Genomic DNA, 23,257 nt, shown 5'->3' on the forward strand with positions numbered 1-23,257 from the left:
GCCGTGACGGGCGGTGGCGGCGGCGGTGGCGGCGGTGGCGGCAACAGCAGCCAGGGGCCAGTTGGCAGGCTTCCGCGGGCCGCATCCGGCCCGCAGGCCGGAGGTTGCCGACCCCTGATCTAGAATGTGATCTTCCTCTTTTCCTATTTCCTTCCACCTTACTAAACATTCTTGTCTTTTCTAGTCAGTCATGTCTCATGATATGGCCAAAGTACAATAGTCTCAGTTTAATCATCTTGGCTTCTAGGGAGCGTTCAAGCCTGATTTGCTCTAGAACTGATTTATTTGTCTTTTTACAGTCCACAGTATTGGACTATTCTCCAGCACCACAATTCAAATTAGTTGATTTTCTTCCTGTCAGCTTTCTTCACTTACGGCTTTCACAATCATACATTGAAACTGGGAATGTGGTAACATGGATAAGCCTGATTTTAGTATTCAATGATACATCTTTACACTTCAGATCTTGCCTAGTTCTTTCATAACTGTATAGCTTCCAGAATTTTGAGCATCACTTTGCATGCAAGGGAAATTAATGCAATGGTCCTGTGGTTACTGCAATCCTTGTTGTGCCCTTTCTTGGGAATTGGAATGTACATTGAGTGTTTGCAATCTCTGGGCCTTTCTTTTTCCATATTTGTTGACAGATTTTAGTTATAACTAAAGTAGAGTCTGTCTCTGTAGCTTGAAGCAGCTCTATTAGCATGTCATCTGTTCCTGGTGATTTATTTCTCCCAAGTGCTCTGAGTCCAGCTTCCACTTCACCTTTAAATTGGAGTTTCATCTTCAAATGGTTCTTCCTTGAATGACTCTGTCATCCTTTCATTATTTTATAAAGTACTTCAGTGTATTGTTTCCATCAGTTTTTTATTTCTACTTGGTCATGTAATGTATTCTCCTGCTGGTCCTAGAGCATCTCCACCCTTAGTTTAAATTTTCTTTAGATTTCACAGATCTTGTGAAAGAGGTCCCTTGTTCTTCCTTTTTTGTTGTCATCTTCTATTTCTCTCCATTGACTGTTCTAATAGTTCTCCTTATCCCTACACACAAGTTGCTGAATAGTTACATTCAAGGTTCTGATTCTAATTCTGTCACCGTTTACTTTTTCTTCTTGTTTGCCTTTAACTGTTTGAAGAGTGTCAGCTATCATCGACTGAGCCTTCTCTTTCTTTTTGAATGTAAATAGGGCATTTTGCATTCCTCCCTGACAATGTCCCCGGCTTTAGTCCATAGTTCTTCTGGCTCCCAGTCAATTAGGCTTAATATTGCAAATCTATTTTGTATATTATCTTTAAATTCTGCAAGGATGTTCTTCAGGTTGTATTGAGACACAATTGTTAGTTTAGTCTTCTTTAGCTTTACTCACATTTTTTGTCATTAGCAGTTCATGGTCTGTGTCACATTCTGCCCCGGTCTTGTTTTTGCAGAAAGAATGGAGTATCTCCATTCTCCATCTTTTGCTTCCAGTTACATAGTCTATTTGATTGCTATATTGGCCATATACAAAGACATAGCCATGTTTGTCTGGAAAATCAGTATGCAAGGAGATCTTGTAGCACTTTTGAGACTAACAGAAAGAAAGAAGTTAGTAGCATTTGCTTTCGTAGACTTGAGCCTACTTCCTCATGCGTGTAGGCTCAAGTCTATAAAAGCTCATGCTACCAAAATCTTTTTTTCAGTTAGTCTCAAAGGTGCTGCAAGTTCCCTTTGCATAAATATATACAGTTACTTTAGTGGTTGCTTGAGGAATGTGTTTGCAATGAACAAACTGTTGGCTTTGCAAAATTCAGTCAGTCATTCCCCTGCTTCATTTCTTGATCCTAGGCCAAGTGTTCCTACAATCTTTGATTGTGCTTTGTTTCCTACTTTTGCACTCCAATTGCCTAGGATTGACAAGTCCTATTTTGCAAAGTTTATACATTCCAGTTCTTGTTTTATTATATCTAGCTTCCCCTGATTCATGCTTCTCACATTCCATGTTCCTATAATACGTACTGTGCACCTTTGGACTTTCCTTTCATCTCTGAGCACGTCAGTTGCTGATCATGCTTTCAGCTTGAATCCAGTTGCATCATTAGCCACAGCGCTATTTGTAGTTGTCTTCTGCTATGTCCCAGTAGATCGCTGAGTGTCATCTTCTGGCACTCACTCTTGTTTCATTTTGGATTGTCTCATCATAGGGTTTTCATGGCAAAAGACATTCTAAATGGATTTACCATCCCTCCTCCTGCACAGTACAATCAGTCCTCCTTATCCACGGATTTTTTTTTATCCATGGATTCAAGCATCCAAGGCTTGAAAATATTTTTTAAAAGTAAACATTCCAAAGAGCAAACCTTGATTTTTGCCATTTTATATAAGGGACACTATTTTACTATGCCATTGTATTTATTGGGATTTAAGCATCTATGGATTTTGTTATCCACAGGCATCCTGGAACCAGACTCCAGCAGATACCAAGGGCCCACTGTACTAACAAGCATTGGCATCCCTAGGGTTGGTGTCATCCGGTGTGATCACTCATGGTGTCACTCCCCTCAGTGACCGCTTCCTCCTATTTCACACTATATAGAAGCCTTAGTTTTATTTTGTTTTTTGCACTAATGTTACTCGTAAATCATAATTCCCATATACCACTGAATGTAATGCTAATATCAATAGCAAGCAATAGCAAGTACATTTCTATACCACTTATCAGTGCACTTAAGCACTCCCTAAGTGGTTTACAATATGTAAGCTAATTGCCCCCAACAAGTTGGGTACTCATTTTAGTGACCTTGGAAGGATGCAAGCATGAGTCGAGCTTGAACCCCCTTCACTGGGATTGAACTTGAGTGGCTGCAGTACAGGCTCTACCAGGGCTCTAATAGTTGTGACATAAACCAATAGCAAAATTAAAAATTATACCTTCAAATTATAATATCATATGCATAACCTAAATGTATTTACATAAACATAGTGAAGATTTGGTTAAAATGTAATGTTCTTAAAATAATAATAATAATAATTTAAAAATCATTTTTTAAAAAAATCAATTTTAATTTTAAAAAAATCTGGAGGCCCTCCTTTCTTCTCCCACTAAGGTTCACCTCATTCCCACCATCTCTTAAAGCATTTTAAAGAGATACAGGCAAATGCCACAATCTTTAGCTATGGTGCCATTTCTGTTGTCTCTGAGAGATCCTCCACCAGTGCCACCCCCACTATTGCTCCACCAGTGCCACCCCCACTATTGCTGCTGCTCAACAAAAGCCTGTCTGACATGGGAGAACCTACTAGCAGCATTGTTACCATCAGCATAGCCTCTTGACTCACAGGAGCACACAATCCCACAACTGTGGAAAGGTAGTGCTATGGTCTGCTTATCATGACTCAAAATTGATTGATCTTTTGTCCCCATATGCAAATGATCCTTTAAAATCCTGAGGACAATAACAAGGGAGTTGAACTTATAGTATTGGCTCTACATGAATGCCTGGACTGGGTCCAGAATGTCAAGGCTATTTTCTTTCACAATTCCCTGAGTAAAAAAGTTACTAGTGTAGCTATATATATATATATAAAATGCACATTCTAAGCAAGATGAACTATGCTAGGGTAAATTCACTGTATGACATAAACCTCACTTGTTACGAGTAAATTCAGATGCAAAACCATTTTCTGCCCAGATCTACTTCTTTTTCTTCTCTCTGCAATGTATTCATATTAAAATTAATTAGGATTATTCAGTTAATATATGCTGGAGGTCTTGCTCAAGACTGAGGAACTGTGTTATTAGATTATGCAATTCTTAGCTAGGTGAAAGAGCCCTAGGGATGATTTTTCACAGCAATAATTCAACATACTTCATTTTGCCATAATCTAGCCTGCAGCCTCTGCAGATACCTGTCAATGGAATTGTAGCTGCTGGGCATTATGCATTCTTTCATGGCTATGAAAGGTTTAACATGAAATTGAGGTTTAAGATTAATAATTCCCTGGGAAAGACAGCAAAGGACCAGAATAAAACATCATCCTAGTATTTGTAAATTACTTATTCATTAAGATGGGTACTTAATGCAAAAATTACCAATCTTGCAACGTTGGGGCAATTGTACATTTGATGGTGTAGATTTGCATTTGGGAACCTTTGACCTTCCAGATATTGGTGAAATACTACTCCCATCATGTCACATGATGACATCAGCTATGGAAATCGGAGCTCAAAAACATCTGGCAAGCTAGAGGATCCCAAGCCCAGGTGTAGATAAAGGCATGCATTAATTTAAATATGTGGAGTCATAATTTATTATTTACATTAACAAAAAGGAAAAGAACACTGTATTAGTTTAGGAGAAACGTGGATTTCCTTAATGAAAACTGCATAAATGACCCCATTCTGTACCCATTGGTTTGTAAAGGAAGAATGAACAGCAGAAAGATCATAAAATGTATACATAAAACAAATACCTATTTAAAAAAGAAGAGGAAAGAAACAAGCTTTATTTTTAAATGCTCTCCCCCCCCCCCACTACACTCCAGATGCTTCCAGTCTCACACTCACAGTACAAATGTTTACAAATATCCCAGGAAGTAAAGTCAGTTCTACCATCTAATTATTGAAAATAAAAAGGGCACAACTCAATCATATTTAGGGTCTTCTAGTTTCAACTGATTTCAATAGGACTGATAATTGTGTGCTTGGAACCCTCCTGTTGAAATGCACAGGATGTAAATGTGCTTATATTGGATAGTTCATCCCCTACATATTTTACAGAGCTTAAATATTAAAACAAAAACTTACACAAAGGACTTTACAGATTTACTTATCTCCAGTATTTCCTAAAAAGAATTTTAAGACTGTGTTGAGAACATGCAAATAGAGATGGATACAACCTGATTTATCAGGGGAGGGGAATGTGGGAAAGGGGATACTGCTAAAATATATTTTTTAAATATTTTTATTAAGTTTGAAAACCACCACCACCACCAGAACAAAATGTACAGAACATTCAAAATAATAATTTAAAAATTCAATCAATTGCAGACATAACATATAACAGATCCTAACCCTACACACACCAACAGCTAAAATATTTTGAATGGTCAAGTAAACAAGAGGTTCTTTGGAGAAGTCACATTGTAATTGGATTAAATACATCTTGTGTGGAGAAGGAGTACATGCCATAACCAGGGCCAGAGATGTAGGAGCACAGCAGAAGGTGACACAATACTTGCATAATCTAATGCACAGAAGGCTCTGAAGGTCCCATCAGGCTAGAAGCATCTTATACCCTCAGTCCCCATCTCTCAGGCAGAATAGGAATGTGGGAAGAGATCAACCAGATTAATATTCACAAGTACATTATATGAGTGGTATAGGGAGAGGGAATTAATGTAACATTAATCATTAGAGGGGTGAGGGATGAAGCACACTCATATGTGCACTTACCACCCTAGTAGCAGGCATGTGCGCCGGAAAGGGATTTCTACAGAACTCAGAAACTGTGCACAGCTAATCAGTTTTCCAGCCCTTGGTAATGTGTTTTGGAGCTGTCGCTGCCTGTGAGACACACATTCAATTTGTTCTTTTTATGTAGTGCTTTATGCTGTACCCTGGCAGCCAAAACCAGGCCCCAAAAGAGCAGTCAGAGCTTCTGCAATAGATGTGTGCAATGTAATTTGACTGTTGTAGGCATCTATTGGATAATGCCCATGAGTCATCCCCGCTGTCTCCCTCCCTCCCTCTCTTTCAATGTTCAAGGATTAAAAAGAAATAGAGAATAGTTTTAGCACATGAAAGGATGAGTGCACATTCATACAAGAACACACACAGTCTTTTCAAAAGAGAAGTGTGAGGATTTATTTTGGGTTCAATGCAGTATCATGTGATCAGATGTCTGCTCTTCTGATGGAACTTCTGCTTGCCTCCTCCCATGACCATCCAGAGCAGATTGGCAGTAGAGGAGCCATTCCTCTGACCATCTTTGTTTTCTTGATCCATGGTTACTGTTGGATTTCACACTCACACACAAGTAGGTAGGCATGGAGAGAGACAGGCAGATAGATATATTGTAAAGCTCTCATAACCTTCAACATTTCACAGATGAAAACTGGAACATGTATGGCCAAGCAGCATCAGAATGTGATTGTGATGGCTAAACTTATTAATGATGATGAACAGGAAAGCTAGGAAAGGCTGCAGTTGTTTGCTTTTGCCTGAGTCCACAGGGAAAGGCAAGATTCTACCTCTTCCTCTTTCCCTGGCTGTGTTTTTTGAGTGTGAACTACTGTATATAGGACCGATTTAGACAGCCTTTGCGGTGCCCCCATCACGTGCTAGGGGTTGGCCGAGGATGCACCGTCCATATTGGCCTCACCCCAGCACATGACGGGGGAGTAAAAATGGCAGCACCCTGTACACACGGGCACCGCCCTTTTGACATGACAGATGCTTAGTGTCTACACGTCCCGGCACCTTTGTGATGCCACAAGCACGGCATTGGTGCATTGTGGCGTCACAAAGGCGCCGCAAGAAGAACCCGCTTTTTGCGGGTTCTTTTTGTTCCACGATGGAGCCGTGTGGTTTGGCCGCTGCCGCTTCCTTGCGGAGCAAACCAGGGCAGCAGGAGACTGCCCTTTTTGGGCGGTCTGTATCCCACCATATCCACACCATAGTGTGAACTACTGTATACATCTAGAAATTTTAGTCAAAAATTGACCCAAAACACCTGAATCAACTTATCCATGGGTCAATATAAATACTGTATTTTAGCTCATATATAACTATCCTCTGGTGAAAGGCAAGAGTTTAATCTGTCCTGTAAGCACTGACCTGCTCTCTCATCCATCCTGCCTTTAGTGTGATCACATCAGTTTTACCTGCTGAAATTTTGTAAATTCTTTGAAATTGTTTTCCTTTGTTTCATTCTTTAGATCCTTTGCTACATGCCACTAAGTTTTACCCTCGACTTATCTTGAGTCATATAAAAACCATAATTTTGGCCCCCAAACCTTCCCTTGACTTATACATGAAGTCCATTTATAATTGACTATATACGGTACTTTGAATGCAGTTTACAGTAACTGAAATAAGCCAGGGAGAAAGTGTGAGGAGGAGAAAAACTAGGACATCTTATAAGCAACTAAACAGTATAGTAACAGAGGATTAAGCAGACTGTCCCTGCCAATTCAGGACAGTTGACAAGTATAAGCTCTTTGTTCTCTGCATAATTAACTTGTGCATATTTTGCTTTATGTTTGTAAATAAGATGATAGGTGACCATTATCACTACAACTGCTAAAGCTAGGGTCCCCCTCCTAGGGTTGCCATAATTGTCCACTAAAACCTGGGACCAAATGTGGAACAAAATCTAGACCAAACTGTAGGACAACTGCAGGACAAAACTCAGCCCAAAATGTAGGACATTTAAGAAAAATGGAGGACCTTAAATGTCCTACGTTTTGGGCTGAGTTTTGTCCTGCAGTTGTCCTACAGTTCGGTCTAGATTTTGTCCTACATTTTGTCCTGGGTTTTAGTGGGCAATTATGGCAACCCTACTCATGATGTAATTCTCAAGCTGCTAAAACAGGATTGTAGGGCTGGATGCTTGAGGCACCCTGAAAGTGAAGCAGAGTTGTCCCAGACAAAAATAATTATATACACACACCCTTTGAGAAGCATAAGCACTGCAGTGGATCTATTGTAGCCTGTTTTTTTTCCTGGTCTCTGTCAAACCTGGATTGCTATCACAGGATAATAGCAAATAATTCAGTTTGTGAATATTTGGCACCTCAGTGTTTTTTTGCAACAGTAACAAAAGACAGAAGATTAATTCAAATATATCCTAATTAAATACTCACCTTTCCTCAGTACATTGAAATGCAATACATTTAAGTGATGGTGTCAATTAAACTAAATGGACTGTTTTATAACAGCAAGATTTGTCTTACTCCATAAATGTGGATTTTGTTGACCCAAGTACTTTATCCCTCTGAATACACGCTAATCCTTGATGCTAAAGTTGTTTAATCATTCTTTCTGTAGGTCTTACTTCCAGGTAGATAAGTGTGGGAATGCACTCTAATGCAGCAACCTTTCTTATAAAAACAAAAATATTTCACTATTGATTCAAGAGTTGAAAATATAGAACATATATTTTGCTTGGCAAAAGTGCTTCTGATCATGCATTTTCCATTGCTTATAAGCTTCTTTGATCACTGCTGCAATGCTCCTTCATTCCAAGTGCTGGGGAGAGAAACACACAGTAATATTAATATATGATAATCCACATTTTTTTGTCAGTGGAGATAGAAAATATTGTAATGGCTTTATTGGGGTGATAGCCTGTTGTGCTAACTCTTAGCCATGCTTTAGTGGAATATATGGTAATGTAAGGACCTTTTTGTCTGTAAAAAAGAATAGGTAACTCCTGCGTTATGAAACTGCTTGTGTGTGCATGTTTCTGCAGATTGTGGAACATGCTGAAAGTGTATATAGTACACACACCCCACATGATGCATTGGAGCTGGATGCATGTGGCATTACTGGAGCTCCAGAAGGCAACCTGCAGATACATCCATATGCATCTGGCCTTTTATTTTAAAAAAACAATTAAATCATGAATTGAATTAAACTGTTATTTACTATATTCCACAGTAACCCTGTACGCTGTCTGACTTGCCTAATCTCTAAAATCTGAACTTTGCACTGTTAAAATAATAAAGATATATTGTTGGTAGAATGCATAATATGTCATTAAATGTAATACTGTAAACTCTTGTTAAACAGTTCCTGATAAGGTAGGTAAATTTTTGAAATGCTCCTTAATCCTTCCTATTTTTTCCAGGAAATCTTCTAAAAGCATTTTAGAAGATGTTTGCCTCTAGCAAAGCCTGCACCCTGCACCTTCTTGCCTAGCTCACATCACAAAAATATCCCAGCTTCCAAGCATTCCTATACAATCATTTCCTCCAACCTAACCTTCTTATACCTTCCTTGGCTGGTCTAACTTAAAATTGTCTTAATAAGTGATTCCCCATAAAGCTTCCTGCTTTTTGGCTTTTGCTAGAAAGATATTTTCCCTCAAGCCTTTTCCTTTTTATTAAAATATAGATTGAATTAATAGAAACCCCCATCATCTTGAACTTTTTTCAGATATGACTATGGAGGATGTTCGAGAATATGAGAAAAATATGCATGAAAAAACGAACATTAAAGTTTGCAACGAACATTCATCTCCTGTGGATGAAATAGACAGCCATGCCAAAGGAAGTGTATGTAGTGTCTTGAAAACTACTGCCACTCTTTCCCAGAGCAAAGAAAGGACAAAAAGAATCAGGTTTAAGTCAGTTTGTGGATAACAATTATTCCAGTGAAAAGTTCAAACTCTGGAAAAATCAAGTCTTCCTCTTTGGAGCCAGATGTGCACAGTACTGACTGGTTGATTCCCTGGGATGTCAGAAAACCACTTCCTTCTCCTTGTCCCAGCAGTTTTTCATTTTAAAAAACACTGGACAGTGTCTATGGATTTTGTTTTATTTTGTAAAATAATGCAAGGAACAAATATTTGGTTGGATTAGCATAGCTGCTGCACTTTTCAAATGGCAGACATGACAAACTTAATTGTGATGATCACATCTCTCCCTTGTAGTCCAACTTCAAAATTAAGTCAGCACCTACAAGAGAATGGTGTGTTACAATTCCTGGTCGGTTGGGTTGGGTTCTTTGCGGGTGGGGCGTATATCTGTATAGAACTTTAAAGACACTGATCTATCTCCCACAAGAAAATAGTGAGACTAGAGTTAAATGTGGTGCATCAGGTGCAATTTTCCATCCCAGTTAATCATGCCAGTTGGCACAGGATACTACAAAATTTGTGCTAGTACAGTCCTTTCTATCAAAATATATGGTCTGTTAGATCACAATAAGGCAATGTACATTGTGACCCAGCATTTTTCTCCAGGAACAGACTGCACATTCTTTTATGTGCAAGACAGTTGATCTCCAGTTAAATTACTGGGCATTTCAGCGCACAAGAGATCCATGCAGGCTACCTGTCTGTCTGATGCAGTGTGCTGGCAACTTGAAGGCTCTAATAACATTTAGGTTGCATTAATCCAAAAGCAGATGAAAGAGAACAGAGTTGTTGCAATTATTGTACATGAGGAGAACATTTATTTGATAATCAGAAATAAATGCCTCCTCTTTCATTGGCTAAAACCAGTGGGTGTGGGTGTGTGGGTGTGTGTGTATATGAGAAGGATTAATCTTTTTCACTTGGAACACAATATAGCTATCCAGCTTTACTTTTAATTTTTTACTTCTAAGTTTTTATTTCTAGATTGTACTGATAGCCTTGGCTGAAGAGCAGGGTATAAATAATAATGATAATAATAATAATTATACTGCTGCACCTAATTCTGTGAGATCATACAATATTGGAAAGGATCAAAATATTTAAGGCCTAATTCCCACTATGATTTAAAACAGATCATGATTCCAAATGATTTAAACCACCATGGTTCCCACTTAATTTGAATCGCTGAAGCAATTTGGAAAGGGCGGGGCATGGTTTTAATCATTTTTACCCATTTATACCCGTGTCAAAAAAATGCTGGTAAAATGGGGTGTTTTTGGACTGAATCGATTTACAGTGGTGCCTCGGGTTACGAAAGTAATTCGTTCCGCGGCCGCTTTCGTAACCCGAAAAGCCTTCGTAAGCCGAATTGCCATAGGCGCTAATGGGGAAAAGCCGCGTTTCGTGCGAAAAAGCCGAAAAAAGCACCAAAAATTTTCTTCGTAACCCGAAAAAACATTCGTAACCCGGAACAATGATTTCCAATGGGATTTTTTCGTATCCCGAAAATTTCGTAACCTGGGTATTTCGTATCCCGAGGTACCACTGTATTTAGAAATCAGTTGATTCAGCCCAAGTGGGAACCAGGTGGATTCGAATTGGATTTGAATCTGCCCTGGTTTCCACTGGCAGCAGCTTTCCCCCAGCCTCTCCACGCCAGCTATGCCTCCCTTTGTCCCCAGCCTTCTTCCCGGCCTACCTCCTCCATCTTTCCACCCTGGCCTGCCTCCGCCATCCCCCAGGCCTCTCCGCTGCGTGCCCTATCCTCTCCACCTAGGCCTTTCTGTGGCCTCTCCAGCACCAGCAGTGTTCTGGTGCAAAGATAGTGGGAACCACGTTCGGGGCCAAACCGAATCATAGATTCGGTTAGGAACCCGGTTTAACAGTTAAGTGGGAATTAGGCCTAAATGACTATTCTAGAGAAGGAGAGGTTATTTTAATGCCACCATTGGAACCTTCCCATCCACTTGGCCTGTGCATTTTGATGTTAGTTTGGCCAAAGTGATTGCAAAATCACTCCAGAACCCATATGGTCACTGCTACGGTCATTGCCCTATTCCTGTCTTTTCTAGTATTCTTCAAACAGAACTTTTGAGAGGCTTCAAGCCATTAGACTAGGGGTTGGCAGCCTACGGCCCGCGGGCCAGATCCGGCCTGGCAAGGCCTTGGGACTGGCCCCAGCCCGGTCCTGCCGCCGATTGCCACCCCGCTGCAGCTTCCGCGCTGCTCCAAGTGCCATTTTGTGTTCTAAAATGGCGACTGAAGTCTCGCATGACCTTTCCAGTCATGGGGCAGGACGGGAAAGGTTGTGAGAGACTTTGCCGCCATTTTAGAACACAGAGGCGGGCCTGTAGGAGGCCCGTTGCGGTTGCCGGAGCACTCCTGGAAGGCTCCAGCAGCCGCGGCGGGCCTGTAGGAGGCCCGTTGCAGTCGCCGGAGCGCTCCTGGAAGGCTCCAGCAGCCGCGGCGGGCCTGTAGGAATGATTTTTTATTTATTTAATTTTTTTTTAATTATTTAACTATTTATTTTTTGGCTTTGGCCCCCCAATTGTCTGAGGGACAGCAACCTGGCCCCCGGCACAAAAAGGTTGCCTACCCCTGCATTAGACTATATGGTCAAGAGGCCCTTAACAACTTCTGTGCTATTTCTTTTCAGCAACTACTATATATCAGTACATTATTTGAAATTTGCTTAGTTTCTTTTATGTGAGTCCCCAGTCAATGAAGGAGAGCTAAAAATGGGGGGGAGGGGAGAGATCTGGGTTGTTTGTTTGTTTGTTTGTTTACTTGGGAAAACAAATCTTCTGTTGGCATTCAAAAACTCCAACCTGGATTTGAGATGAGATGTGCAAATCTCTAATGACCTTCTTCTGAACCCATCTTTCATAGAACTGATTGAAAGAAATAGGCAAGAAGAATTAAGCTTTGGAATTTTCTGGGGAGGGAAAAAGGAATAGACCTTGTTATAGTAAAGTAACTCTGCCCTCTGGTGGAACTGTGTAGTGTTGTCTAACTGATTTCTCCCCCACATTTCTGAATGAAAACCCAGAGCCTCTCATTGTGAAAATGAGGAAATTACTTGGCCTAGTTGCACTTAGACTGTGATTATTAAGCATTGCAGTTTCTTCAGGCCTGCAATATCAGCCAGCTGAATTCTAATAAGTTCATTACTGTTGTTGGTATATCAAAGAACAACAACATGAGGATAATTTTTTCAGCTACTAATTATTTAAATTTTTAGTGAGTCTTTTGTCACTGGGCTCTTTGCAATATTAAACAGCTAGACCAAATGAGGTTTGGGTTTTGTTAGACCTCTATACTTATGTTAATTTGAGTGTTAAGAACTGACATAAAGAATGGGGAGATCCAAAATGCTGTTTAATTCATAATCATCTCAGCTTATTTCTCATGGTGGCTGATATACTCTATGAACATGCTACAGACCATAGCTTAGGGCGTGGGAAACCTGTGTCTCTCTGGATATTGTTGGCCTCCAGATCTATCATCCTCCCATGCTAGTTAGGGTTGATAGGTAGGGTCTGATTACTTCAGTTCCCATGATCCTCAGCTCATCATGGCCAATGATGGAGGGATGATGGAGCTGGAGTCCAGCTACATCTAGGGAGATACAGGCTTTCCCACTGAACTTTTACAGAGAAAGTCATTTAAATATCACTTGAAAACATATGCTTTTGAATCTTAGTATTGTTACTATTTCTTTTGCTGTTACTTTACACAGAGACACACATATAGTTGGTAACTGTCATGTGTCATATCTCTAGGCTGGTGGGCAGCTCACATGATAGAATCCTCCTATATGGGGGGGAAAGAAACCTATACACATAAAAGTAGTTTATCTGGGAGAGGATTACATTTGAAGGATTTTGTTTATTTGTTTCCTTGTTTTAATGTGAAGTGATTTTTTTTAGATAGTGTTAAATAAAATTCAGTTACAGTACTTGCATTCTGAAGTAGTATAGCCCAGATCCAGATCAAACAATAATGTAATAATAACGCCTGCCCTTTTGAAACCACAAGTAGCTTGGCTTTATTTAGTCAATACTTAATTAGAAAAGGTATGGTACATTCTCTTGTCTCAAAAGATGAGTTATTTGGAAGGAATTCAGTCAGTGCAGTGTACATGCAAATTAAAAGAATGGTTCAGTGATTGTTTTTGAATAATATGCAAGTTTTCAATTATCTGACATTCCAGTCCTAACCATTTCTATTGGAGTACATATTAGTCTTCAGTTTGATCATAACATATATGTAATAGCGCTCACATCAGTTGCTTGGTAAACTGGTTAGAAGGGCCTGTCTCCAGCCTCTATCTGGGGAAGCAAAAAATGTCAGCATCAGTCCACTAGGGCTTACTAAGGGAAACAAAGAAGTAATTAAAGGTTTGCTTGTTCTGCACTGTATAATTTTGAAAAGTCAGTAGCTTGTTCTGAAAATACTGCTTACCTTTGGAGTTCTAATAGACAATTATTCACACTGGGAGGAGAAACAGCATCTTATTGTGATTGGAAGAAACTTATGTGTTGCTTCTAACATTAATTCATCTGTCTTTGTTTTCTCCTTGAAGACATGACTATGGATGAAGTTCGGGAGTTTGAACGAGCAACTCAGGAAGCTACCAACAAGAAAATTGGGATCTTCCCTCCTGCGATATCAATCTCTGACATCTCCCTCCCTTCTTCAATCCGCAGTGCACCTTCTAGTGCTCCATCTACACCTCTATCCACAGATGCACCTGAATTCCTAGCAGTATCCAAAGACCGGCCACGGAAAAAATCTGCCCCAGAAACTCTCACACTGCCAGATCCAGACAAAGAAGCTTTCTAAACCCAGCATGTTTTCCTACAAGATGCCATGACCAACATAACAGCATTTGCAAAGTTCATGGTAGTTGTTTTTTTTAAAAGAAATTTTACTGATCTGGAAATATGCCTCCCCCTCCGCCCCCGCTTGTCCCTTTGACTAGTTAGCTAAATGCATGCCATAACATAGTTCATGTGCTCTGATGCCCAAACTAAAGCTTAAGCCATATGACAGATGTTGCTATCAACACAAAATGAAATAGCTTGCAAAAACAATCTCTTTGTAGCAATGCAGAAAACAAAAGAGATTCTCATATGTAGAGCAACAGTATTTATTACTGGAGATGTTATAGGAATTTAATCAAGATTGCAAAGACAACTTGAGAGAATGAGGTCCTTATTTAGGGACAGCTTAAAAAGACAACATTTCTCATTCAAAGCCATTATATCTCATTAAATCCTCTCAGGCCAAGTGCACCTTAAAGTAAACCTTTGAACTGATATTCACTGATAAAAACTTGAATACCAACAGTAATTATTCAGATTCCTCTTCTACTGAATACAACTCAGGATTTGGGATATAGCTAATGCACACTTCAAGCTTTCAAAATTAAAGAACCAATGTGCTCCAACTCTGGTTGTAAGTCATTTTACCTATTTTGAGACCCTTGAACTATTTGTATCTTGCACAAAATTTTTATTGTGTGCTGTTGTATAGCTTTTCTGTGTTGGTATTTGAGAGTCTTGTTGCAGGGAGAAATATTGGATGACAGACAATGAAATAGCCTCCATATTAATTCACAATTCAGTGAGTGACTAATTCAAGGCCTTATAATTCCGATTAAAACCTGCTGAAAGTCCATGCCAAACCCTGTTTCATGTCATTCATTCTTTTTTCAGCAAGATTCCAAACAAGCACCAAGCTAATGGAGACTACAAAACAGGAGTGAGCAACCTTCCACCAGTGGTGGTTTCCCATGGCACTGTGGTAAATGAAGGTGTGTTAGCAATCCTCCTCTGCCACAGTTGCTGCCGTTGTGCAACTCAAACCTGAGAAGTAGCCCATCCTTTGTTGATTCTGATAATGATACAGAAGAATGCTGAGCAGTTAATCTGAAGCTTTTTACAAGAACAGCCATGTTAATTTGTTGTGAGGGGAAATGTGACTTTTGGGGTACCTTCACTACCCAAGGCATTTTGTTATTATATTCAACTTTCCCTCTTGCTTCCTTCTCTCATTTATAGCATGGATATTCCATTTATAGACTCCCTATGCCCTCTTGTGTCATTATGTCCCCTACCTTTGCCATAAATTGATGGTAGGGAAAAAGGTTAGGGTGAGAGAAGCCGAAAAGGCTTGCAGGACATCTCCTCTGAGGCGACACTGGGGACATGATGGACCAATTTCCCCTTCCACTTCAAACGACAAAATTAACTGTCAGCCAAGAGGTTAGGGTAGCATATAGTCCATAGTCTGCATGACCACACTGTGGCGCGTTACAGATGCACCTAAAAGAAATGGCGGTGCCCATTCTACACGGGGACCACCATGACGACGTCACCACCGCGCCGCCTCCAAATGAGGCGGTGCAATTGTGATGTCGTTGCGCTGATGTCGTTGCGCTGTGCGAGGGCGCCTAGAGTGCCCTTTCCGCGGCGCGAGAAGGAGCTCCGAAATGGAGCTCCTTCTGGGGTTTGTGTCACTGGGCGCAGCCTTTACATGGCTGCACCAGTGACGCAGAGGAAAAAGGGGCCGAGCGTCCCCTTTCTCCTCCTCCCCGCCACCATTGGGTGTCCTCGGGGCTTGAAGCCCCGAGGACACCCCTGTCCAGGCCGTGGGGAAGCGGCCTTTTGCAGCTTCCCCACAGCCTGGAAAGTGGGAGATCGGGGCCTCGGAGGCTGCCGTTGTGGCAGCTGAGGCCCCAATACAGCAGGGAAAGGGGCAGCCTGTAACGCGCCTGTGGTTTGTTTTATGAGCCTTGAGACAGCTGAACAACGTTGTAGGCGAGTATCCTCAAGCAATGTGGCAGTGGTCTTCCTCACGACTAGATGACAACAACAGACTGCTTTAAATGTATTTCCCAGTTCAGAACATAGAAATATTATTACAAAAGCTAACACATTAGCATTAATAATGTTTTTTTAAAAATAAATGATTGGTCATTCATTGCTCAGAAGCGCCAAGTGCTACTAATATGCTACTCTATTTTTTTGTTAAAATATAATAATTTGAAAGTACCAAAACTGCCCCAAATCCTTCAGACTGACTTCCCCCCAAAAAAACACATTGAACTGATGAGTAAAAGTTTTAACACCCAAGCGATACTACTTCCACCAATTCTGGGAAAACGTTTAACCTGATGAGAGGCCCAATTTCAGCATGAGCCAAAAGTGACTGTGATTGCAGTTTCATGAATTAAATTGGGGAGCAGGAAACCTCATGTAATTTGGCTTCTAATTAGCAAACTGACAAATAAGTCCCGATTCACACACTTTGTTTTATTGGGCATAAAAGAAAAATGAAACTCATATAACGCTTCTTCCAGAAGAAACACCATCTGCCCATTTACTGGGCTGCTTCCTTCTTGTTACGTACTATTTCCAACAGGAAAAGAGAATTTAAGAGCTTACTCTTCATTTGTCAATGGTAATAGGCCTAAATACCCCAAAGGTTCCAGATCCTCCCCCCCCATCTGATCTAGGAAGCTAAACAGGATTAGACCACCAATAAATACCAGGCGCTATAGGCTATATTTCGGAGGAATGAACTGGCAAACCACTTCTGAGTATTCCTTGCTAAATCAGCCTCATGAAATTCATGGGATCACCATAAATCAACAGGTGACTTGACACATATATACAGACACAACCTGCCATAAGGAAAGATCTCACTGGCCTATTAGTAGCTTCGCCCTCGATTCTCATGAATGAAAGTCCTTTCCTTTCCTGACATTCTGCTCCTGTACAATTCTGGAGACAGAACGGATTCCAAACGGTTGAGTCGTCAACCATTTTATTAGCCCTGTCCAAGCAATATCAGACCTTGATGTGTGGTGAATGTGTCAGAAACATGTACTAAAAATTAGACCCTTGTAGTGTTAGAGGCATGCAGATATGAAAATGCAAACCTCAGGGTGAATAATGGGAAATAAGTGGATAAATTTCTAGCACACATAGTAGCAGCTCCTGTGTGTGAAAAAGAGTAGCTGACTTGAAATATACACCAACTTTCTTGTAAGTGGTGTCCTGTTTAAACAGTAGTACTAAGATGAAAGTTTAGAGGGATAGTTTTAGTTGTAGAAGGGTGGAAAAATAAAATGTACTGTGTGGGGTTCAAACATTAAAAATCCCAGTAGTTCTAATCCAGTACTTGATATATCTAGCACTTAGCTTCAAACCTTCTATCTGGTATTATTCATGTCTTTTTTTTTTTCAAAACTCCCTCATGTTTTCTGTGGTTGTAATATACCTTTTAAAAATTATCACAATTTATTTTTTTGCAAAGAACTCTATCATGAATTAGCACATGGCTGTAGTTGGCATATGTACTTCTATCCACTTAACTGTGATAATTTTTGTAGCATAAAAGATTTAAGTGTTGCTTTCCTTGTGTCTCCTTTAGAACATTTTGCAGAAATCAATAGAACAAGGCATTCAAAAGCTGTATTACATTGGTTTACTTTAACTGTTTCATTTCCTCCCATATTATTGTGTCACTTTGACTTGGGAATAAGATGAGGCTTTGTGTAAATGAATAACGTATCTTAGAATGCTAGTTAAAAGGTGGCCTAGTGCAGACCTGAAACAAAGATAATATTATTAGATTAAAAAAGAAAATGGACTTTTCTATAATACCTCCTCTACAAACTGTATTAACTGTAAGCATTTGTTCAGCTAGATGTGCTATCAAAATTGGTGCTTCATATCCCATTGCATGTCTAAACGATGGCTAGCACAATCCATATCTGCCTCCTGTTCTCTGATAGGAGCTAACAAAAATAAATATATTCTCTTTGTGGAGAAGAAGCAAAATATGTCCTATGTTTTTCATGGACTGCATTGTTTCAGCTCTCATACTGTCAACCTGCTTTCCTTCAGTGGGTTTGATAATATCAATTATTTAATGATTACTCATTTTCTTTTCTTTTCTTTCTTTCATGCTTTTTTAAAAAAATTGCCAACAAAAAGGAAAAACTAAATTTCTAGTGTGTTTTTGTTGCACTGTTATACCTTTTATACAAAAAATGTTGTGTTGTGTTTTACTGCTGATTTATCTGAAACAATTTATACAAAACCTCTGTTTTTTAGGTGTGCTTGTGAGAAAGAGGGCAAGCATATGGATGTTTATATTGTTTGTTTTCTGGAACATGGTACTCTCTTCAAACTGTGGTGCAGAAAAAGAAAACCGAGTACTGGTGCTGGCGTCTCTTTTCCTGACAGGCCAGTTATATGTGCTGAAGTACTTCTACAGAACAAAAATCAGGATGTTCTAAAGCTAATATACCCTTGTTACTAGAGCTGTATCTGCACTGCAGAAATAATCCCGTTTGACATCACTTCAGCTGCCATGGCTAAATGCTGTGGTATCCTGGAATTTGTAGTTTGTTGTGGCACGAGAGCTCTCCAACAGAGAAGGCTAATGTATGTAGAGAGATCTTGTAGCACCTTTGAGACTAACTGAAAGAAAGAAGTTGGCAGCATGAGTTTTGGGAGACCACAGTCTACTTCCTCAGTTGCATTTAGTGGAGCGGAAACCAAGGACAGAGAAGGCTAATGTCTCACAAAACTACAAATTTCAGAATTCTGTAACATCAAGCCGAGGCAATTAAAACAGAATCAAACTGGATTATATCTCCAGTGCGGATGTAGCCTAAATTAATCTTTCCCACCCACAAGACAGAATCCCAAAGTTGTCTTTAAAAAGTTGTTAGTCCCAGTTTTGACATCACATTCAGGCAAAATAAGGTCCAAAACACACTGCAGAAATAATCCAGTTTGAGACCACTTTAACTGTCCTGGCTCAGTGCTAGGTAATCCTGGGAATTGTAGTTTCTTGTGGCTCCAGAGCTCTCCGACAGAGAAGGCTAAATGTTTCTCAAAACTATAGCTCCCAGGATTCCCTAGCATTGAGCCAGAGCAGCTAAAGCAGTCTCAAAGTGGATTATTTCTGCAGTGTTTTTTGGAAATAAGTAAGTAAGAAAATCCTGTTCAGAACTGTACTATGAGAGTCTCAGTAAAGGTGGTTTAACAGTTACCACAGCAAATACTGGCATGTCTGCATCTGCTGCATTTGCCCTGTCACTTGTGGGTAAAAGGAGACGTAGCATCTCTCAAAATGCAGGTATGTGTATTCAGAAATGTTCATTCAGCCCACAGAGTTTTAAAGACCATAATGTCAACATGCCTTATTTGCTACAAGAAACCCCACTGTACATGTACCAGTTGTGTTTTTTGCATTACAAGGCAAGACACAGTTAAATCCTGCTGTTTTTTACACATGACTAAACATAATCCTTGCCCATTCATACAACTGACTTTATGCTTGCATATCTGACTAACTCTACAGAAATAAATAACTTCCTCATCCTTCAGGCTATGATGCTCAGACAATTTATTACAAAACAGCCCCAAGGGTTCAGTGGTGCTCCAGAAGAGAATGGCTCTGGAAAGTGCACCTTCAGTTTCTTAGTTCAGACCCCTTTTAGTAGACAATGTTGTTTCATTTCCCAGTTTTCTTAGTTAGAATAGAAAACAACTGCTCTGTAGTTTGCGTTTGAATAGTAGAAAGCTGTAGGAACACCTTGGCTTAGATTCAGAGGTACTCCCGAATGAGCAGAGGTTTTTCACTGGTGTTGTCCACCTACTACAACCCTTACACCACATTCCAGATTGTTCTGAAGTTCCCTTCCCCACAAAAAAAAGCATTTTTTTGTTGTTGTTATGGGGGGCAGCAGAATGGAAAGAGTGGGAAGTCCTCACTAGGGAAGCAGAATTTCACTCTGAACATTTAGGATCCTGGCTGCTGCCATTTGCTATACCAAGGGTTTAAAACATCCTGCCACTTAAAGTACATCCAATTTATGCACTTCATGTTAGGCTGTAAATGCAATAGGGAGGATACAAGAATTTTTTGTTAGCGAAAACTCAACAACTGCTATTATTCCAATGTAATTTAAATGTCTTCTGTTTCATAAAGGCTTGGAGCTAAGCTACTCTTGACTGTTTTCCCACCCTATGTGGACAGCATGGTCTTTGAATTACAGCTGTCTTTGATTTCTGAATGTTACCTGTAGAAATTAGTTATTGTTTTATTTTATTTTTTGTGTGTGTGTGGCAATCCTTGTGACTTTGAATGTTGTGACCAGTGTGTTTTGCTGGTAGGGTTAGTATTGTGTTAATTAGATGACCTAGTTCCATGAAAAGAAGGACCAAGAATTAAACAATGTGAGGCTACATAGAAGAGTCCAAGTTTCATCGTTACCATATTCACCATAACTGCTGCTTTTTCCCGATTATTTATTGTTTTTACAAGCTGCATTTTCTTACATACTGTTGTAAATAAACTACCAAGCTATCTTCTTTCCAAGTCTGTCTGTTTTTTTCTACAAACTCATGCAATAAAGTATCTATGTTTATGATTTCTTTTCTTCAGAACTGTGTGGAAATCTGAAATATGTGAGAACAGTACCAAGCGTTAAAAAGCATCCAGTGAAGAATTTTACTAATTTTCACTAATACTTGGATGCCACTCAACTATGTCTATGTTGTCACTATAGGATTTAGACAGGGTTGAGAATAAAGTGACCTTCCAGATGTTATTGGACTGTAACTCCTAGCAGTCCTAGGCCGTCAAGCCAATGGGGGAATGCTAGAAGTCAGACTTCAGCAACAGCTGGAGGGCTGTGCAATTCCTACCACTGGTTTAGCTGAAAATTATCACTCAAGTAAGTACACCACTCTTGTTGCAAACCACTAGCAGCCAGAGAGTTAAGAAAACACTACGTGGGTGCTCTGTCTAAGGCCTGGAAATCCAGAAGGCTTCATACAGTAATACACACACACACAGAGAGAGAGAAAGAGAGAGAGAGTAATAAATATTATTGTATGAAGCCTTCTGGATTTCCAGGCCTTAGACAGAACGAGTCCTTTGGGATGGAGACAGAAGCTAATTTCTGCTGTTTTTGAAGGTTGACTCACGGTCAAAGATCTTGCATGGGATTCTTTTCCATTAGCTGCATTCCATCTGGTCCCTTGCAAAAAAATTCAGACAGGTGAGACTGTTTTAACAGTTTAAAACTATTGAACTTACGAAACTGACTTATACTGAAACAGATCATTTAATCTATCTGAGCACTGTTTGCTTCTCAGCTCAGAGACATCTCTTCAGCATCCCAGGCAGAAGGACTTTTCCATGTTATTTGATCCTTTTTAAATTGGAGATGTCATGGATTGAACTGGGAATCTTCTGCATGCAAAACTTGTGCTCTAACCTTTGATATTTTTCAGAGGAAATTATTTACTTTGGCCCATCATTTACACAGTTTCTACTCATAGTTTGTTTGTCTTAAATATAAAATATATTATTTATACATTCTGAAGTAGTTCATCATAAAAGTGCCTAAATGGAGATGATATTTTACTGTCATCATTTAAACTACAGCTGTTAGAAGAAGTATTCAGAATTCTATTCTGCTTTTAAACAGCGGTTCACAAATCATTCTAAATCAAAATAATATTTTAAAGCTGTCAGACAATGAATATAGAATAGCAGGAGTCAGCATTAATGCAACCACAGAAAACTGTTAATCATAAAAGACCCAAAAGAAAAAGGGAGTCGTTGCAAAGTAAAAACTGAAGAGGCCAGAGAGAGCTCCTGGGGGAACTCCAGAGTCTTCATTTCCAAGAGGGCTGTGCTTCATACTCACCAGTCTAACCTCTGAAGGTAGGGAGATGTCAAACAGATCTGCCTCTGAAGATTTGGATGCATGTGCAAAATTGTGTAGGAGTAAGCAGTCCTTCAGATATCCTGGACTCAAACTAATTAAGGCTTCAAAGGTGTTAACTGGAACTTTGAACTAGGCTCAGAAACAAATCAGGAGCCAAATACACACATAAAAAAGCACAATGAATAACAGGTTCCAGACAACACCACAGCACAACATTCTTCACCCCTTCAAGATTCCAGACAATCTTCAAGGACAGTACCACACAGAGCACATTTCAGTAGTCTAACTTAGATGTGGCTAATGTGTCAAAGTAAGTGCTCTGAAGAGTACTGTACAACAGTGTTCATCTGTGAAACTGTTTAAGATCTCAGTGCATTTCAGTCAATAAAGCAAAATATTAAAATACAGATATATGACCAAAACCCTGACAGAAGAAAACGCTATGATGAGACAATTGGACCTGCAACATAGAAGGTTATCGCATGGGGGCAAAACCGTCCCCCGATGTGTTCTAACGAGCACGAGCGCGGGCACGCACGGAGCGTGATGGGAACCCGATGGGAACCAGAACGCTAGTTTACCGCACGGTGGAATGCCGCCGCTGCCGCCGGCGTTCCCATCGGGTTCCCGATGTGTTCCAGGAGGCGCCATTTTGGCACAGTGTCCCCCCGCCCGAACTGGGCCGGCCCCCCCATCTGGTCACTCTTTGCATGCGCGTGGGGCGGCCTTCACGTGGGTAAAGTTTCACCTCCGTTGGTTCCCGGGTTCCATTCGTTGCGCGCGCTCGTGCTGTTACCACCTTGGTTCCGGTTTGCCCCCCTGGCTCCCCTGTTCTTAATTGCCCGAGGTCCCCTTGCTTTTGCCCTGAAACACGCCGGGTTCCCCACCACCCCTGTTTCACGTCCACCACTAACCCCCAGTTTTGCCTGCAGACTGTCATGCGCGTACCCGTAATTGCGACCTGTTTTGCAACGACTCATCGCCACCACTTAGTGCTGGTTTCTCAGGACTAATCAGACACTACTTACGATAGTTACTTATATCTAGATAGATGTATACTACACCACTCTACAGTACGTGTCGTGTGGCTGCATGCCACCCTTCCTTCTTGTCTGCCTCCTATTTCTGTCCGTGTTTGTCCTCTACTGGCAAC

General features: G+C 40.3%; 1 protein-coding gene across 3 annotated transcripts in view; it reads left to right on the forward strand.

Moving 5' to 3' along the window:
• The window catches only part of PITPNC1 (phosphatidylinositol transfer protein cytoplasmic 1), a 177,431-nt gene extending 161,763 nt beyond the window's left edge, over positions 1-15,668 (forward strand). For 2 of the 3 annotated variants that reach the window (XM_042454823.1, XM_042454825.1), the window contains exon 9: positions 13,924-15,668. In XM_042454823.1, coding sequence (XP_042310757.1) covers positions 13,924-14,183 — 260 coding nt within the window. In that variant the 3' untranslated portion in view covers positions 14,184-15,668. Of the gene's footprint in view, positions 1-9,136; positions 9,256-13,923 lie in introns of all 3 variants that reach the window. The other variant, XM_042454826.1, reaches the window with a different exon arrangement.
• Positions 15,669-23,257: the final 7,589 nt, after the last annotated feature.

The sequence above is a fragment of the Sceloporus undulatus genome, chromosome 2, assembly GCF_019175285.1.
Source record: "Sceloporus undulatus isolate JIND9_A2432 ecotype Alabama chromosome 2, SceUnd_v1.1, whole genome shotgun sequence".
In the NCBI taxonomy this organism is placed as follows: Eukaryota; Metazoa; Chordata; class Lepidosauria; order Squamata; family Phrynosomatidae; genus Sceloporus; species Sceloporus undulatus.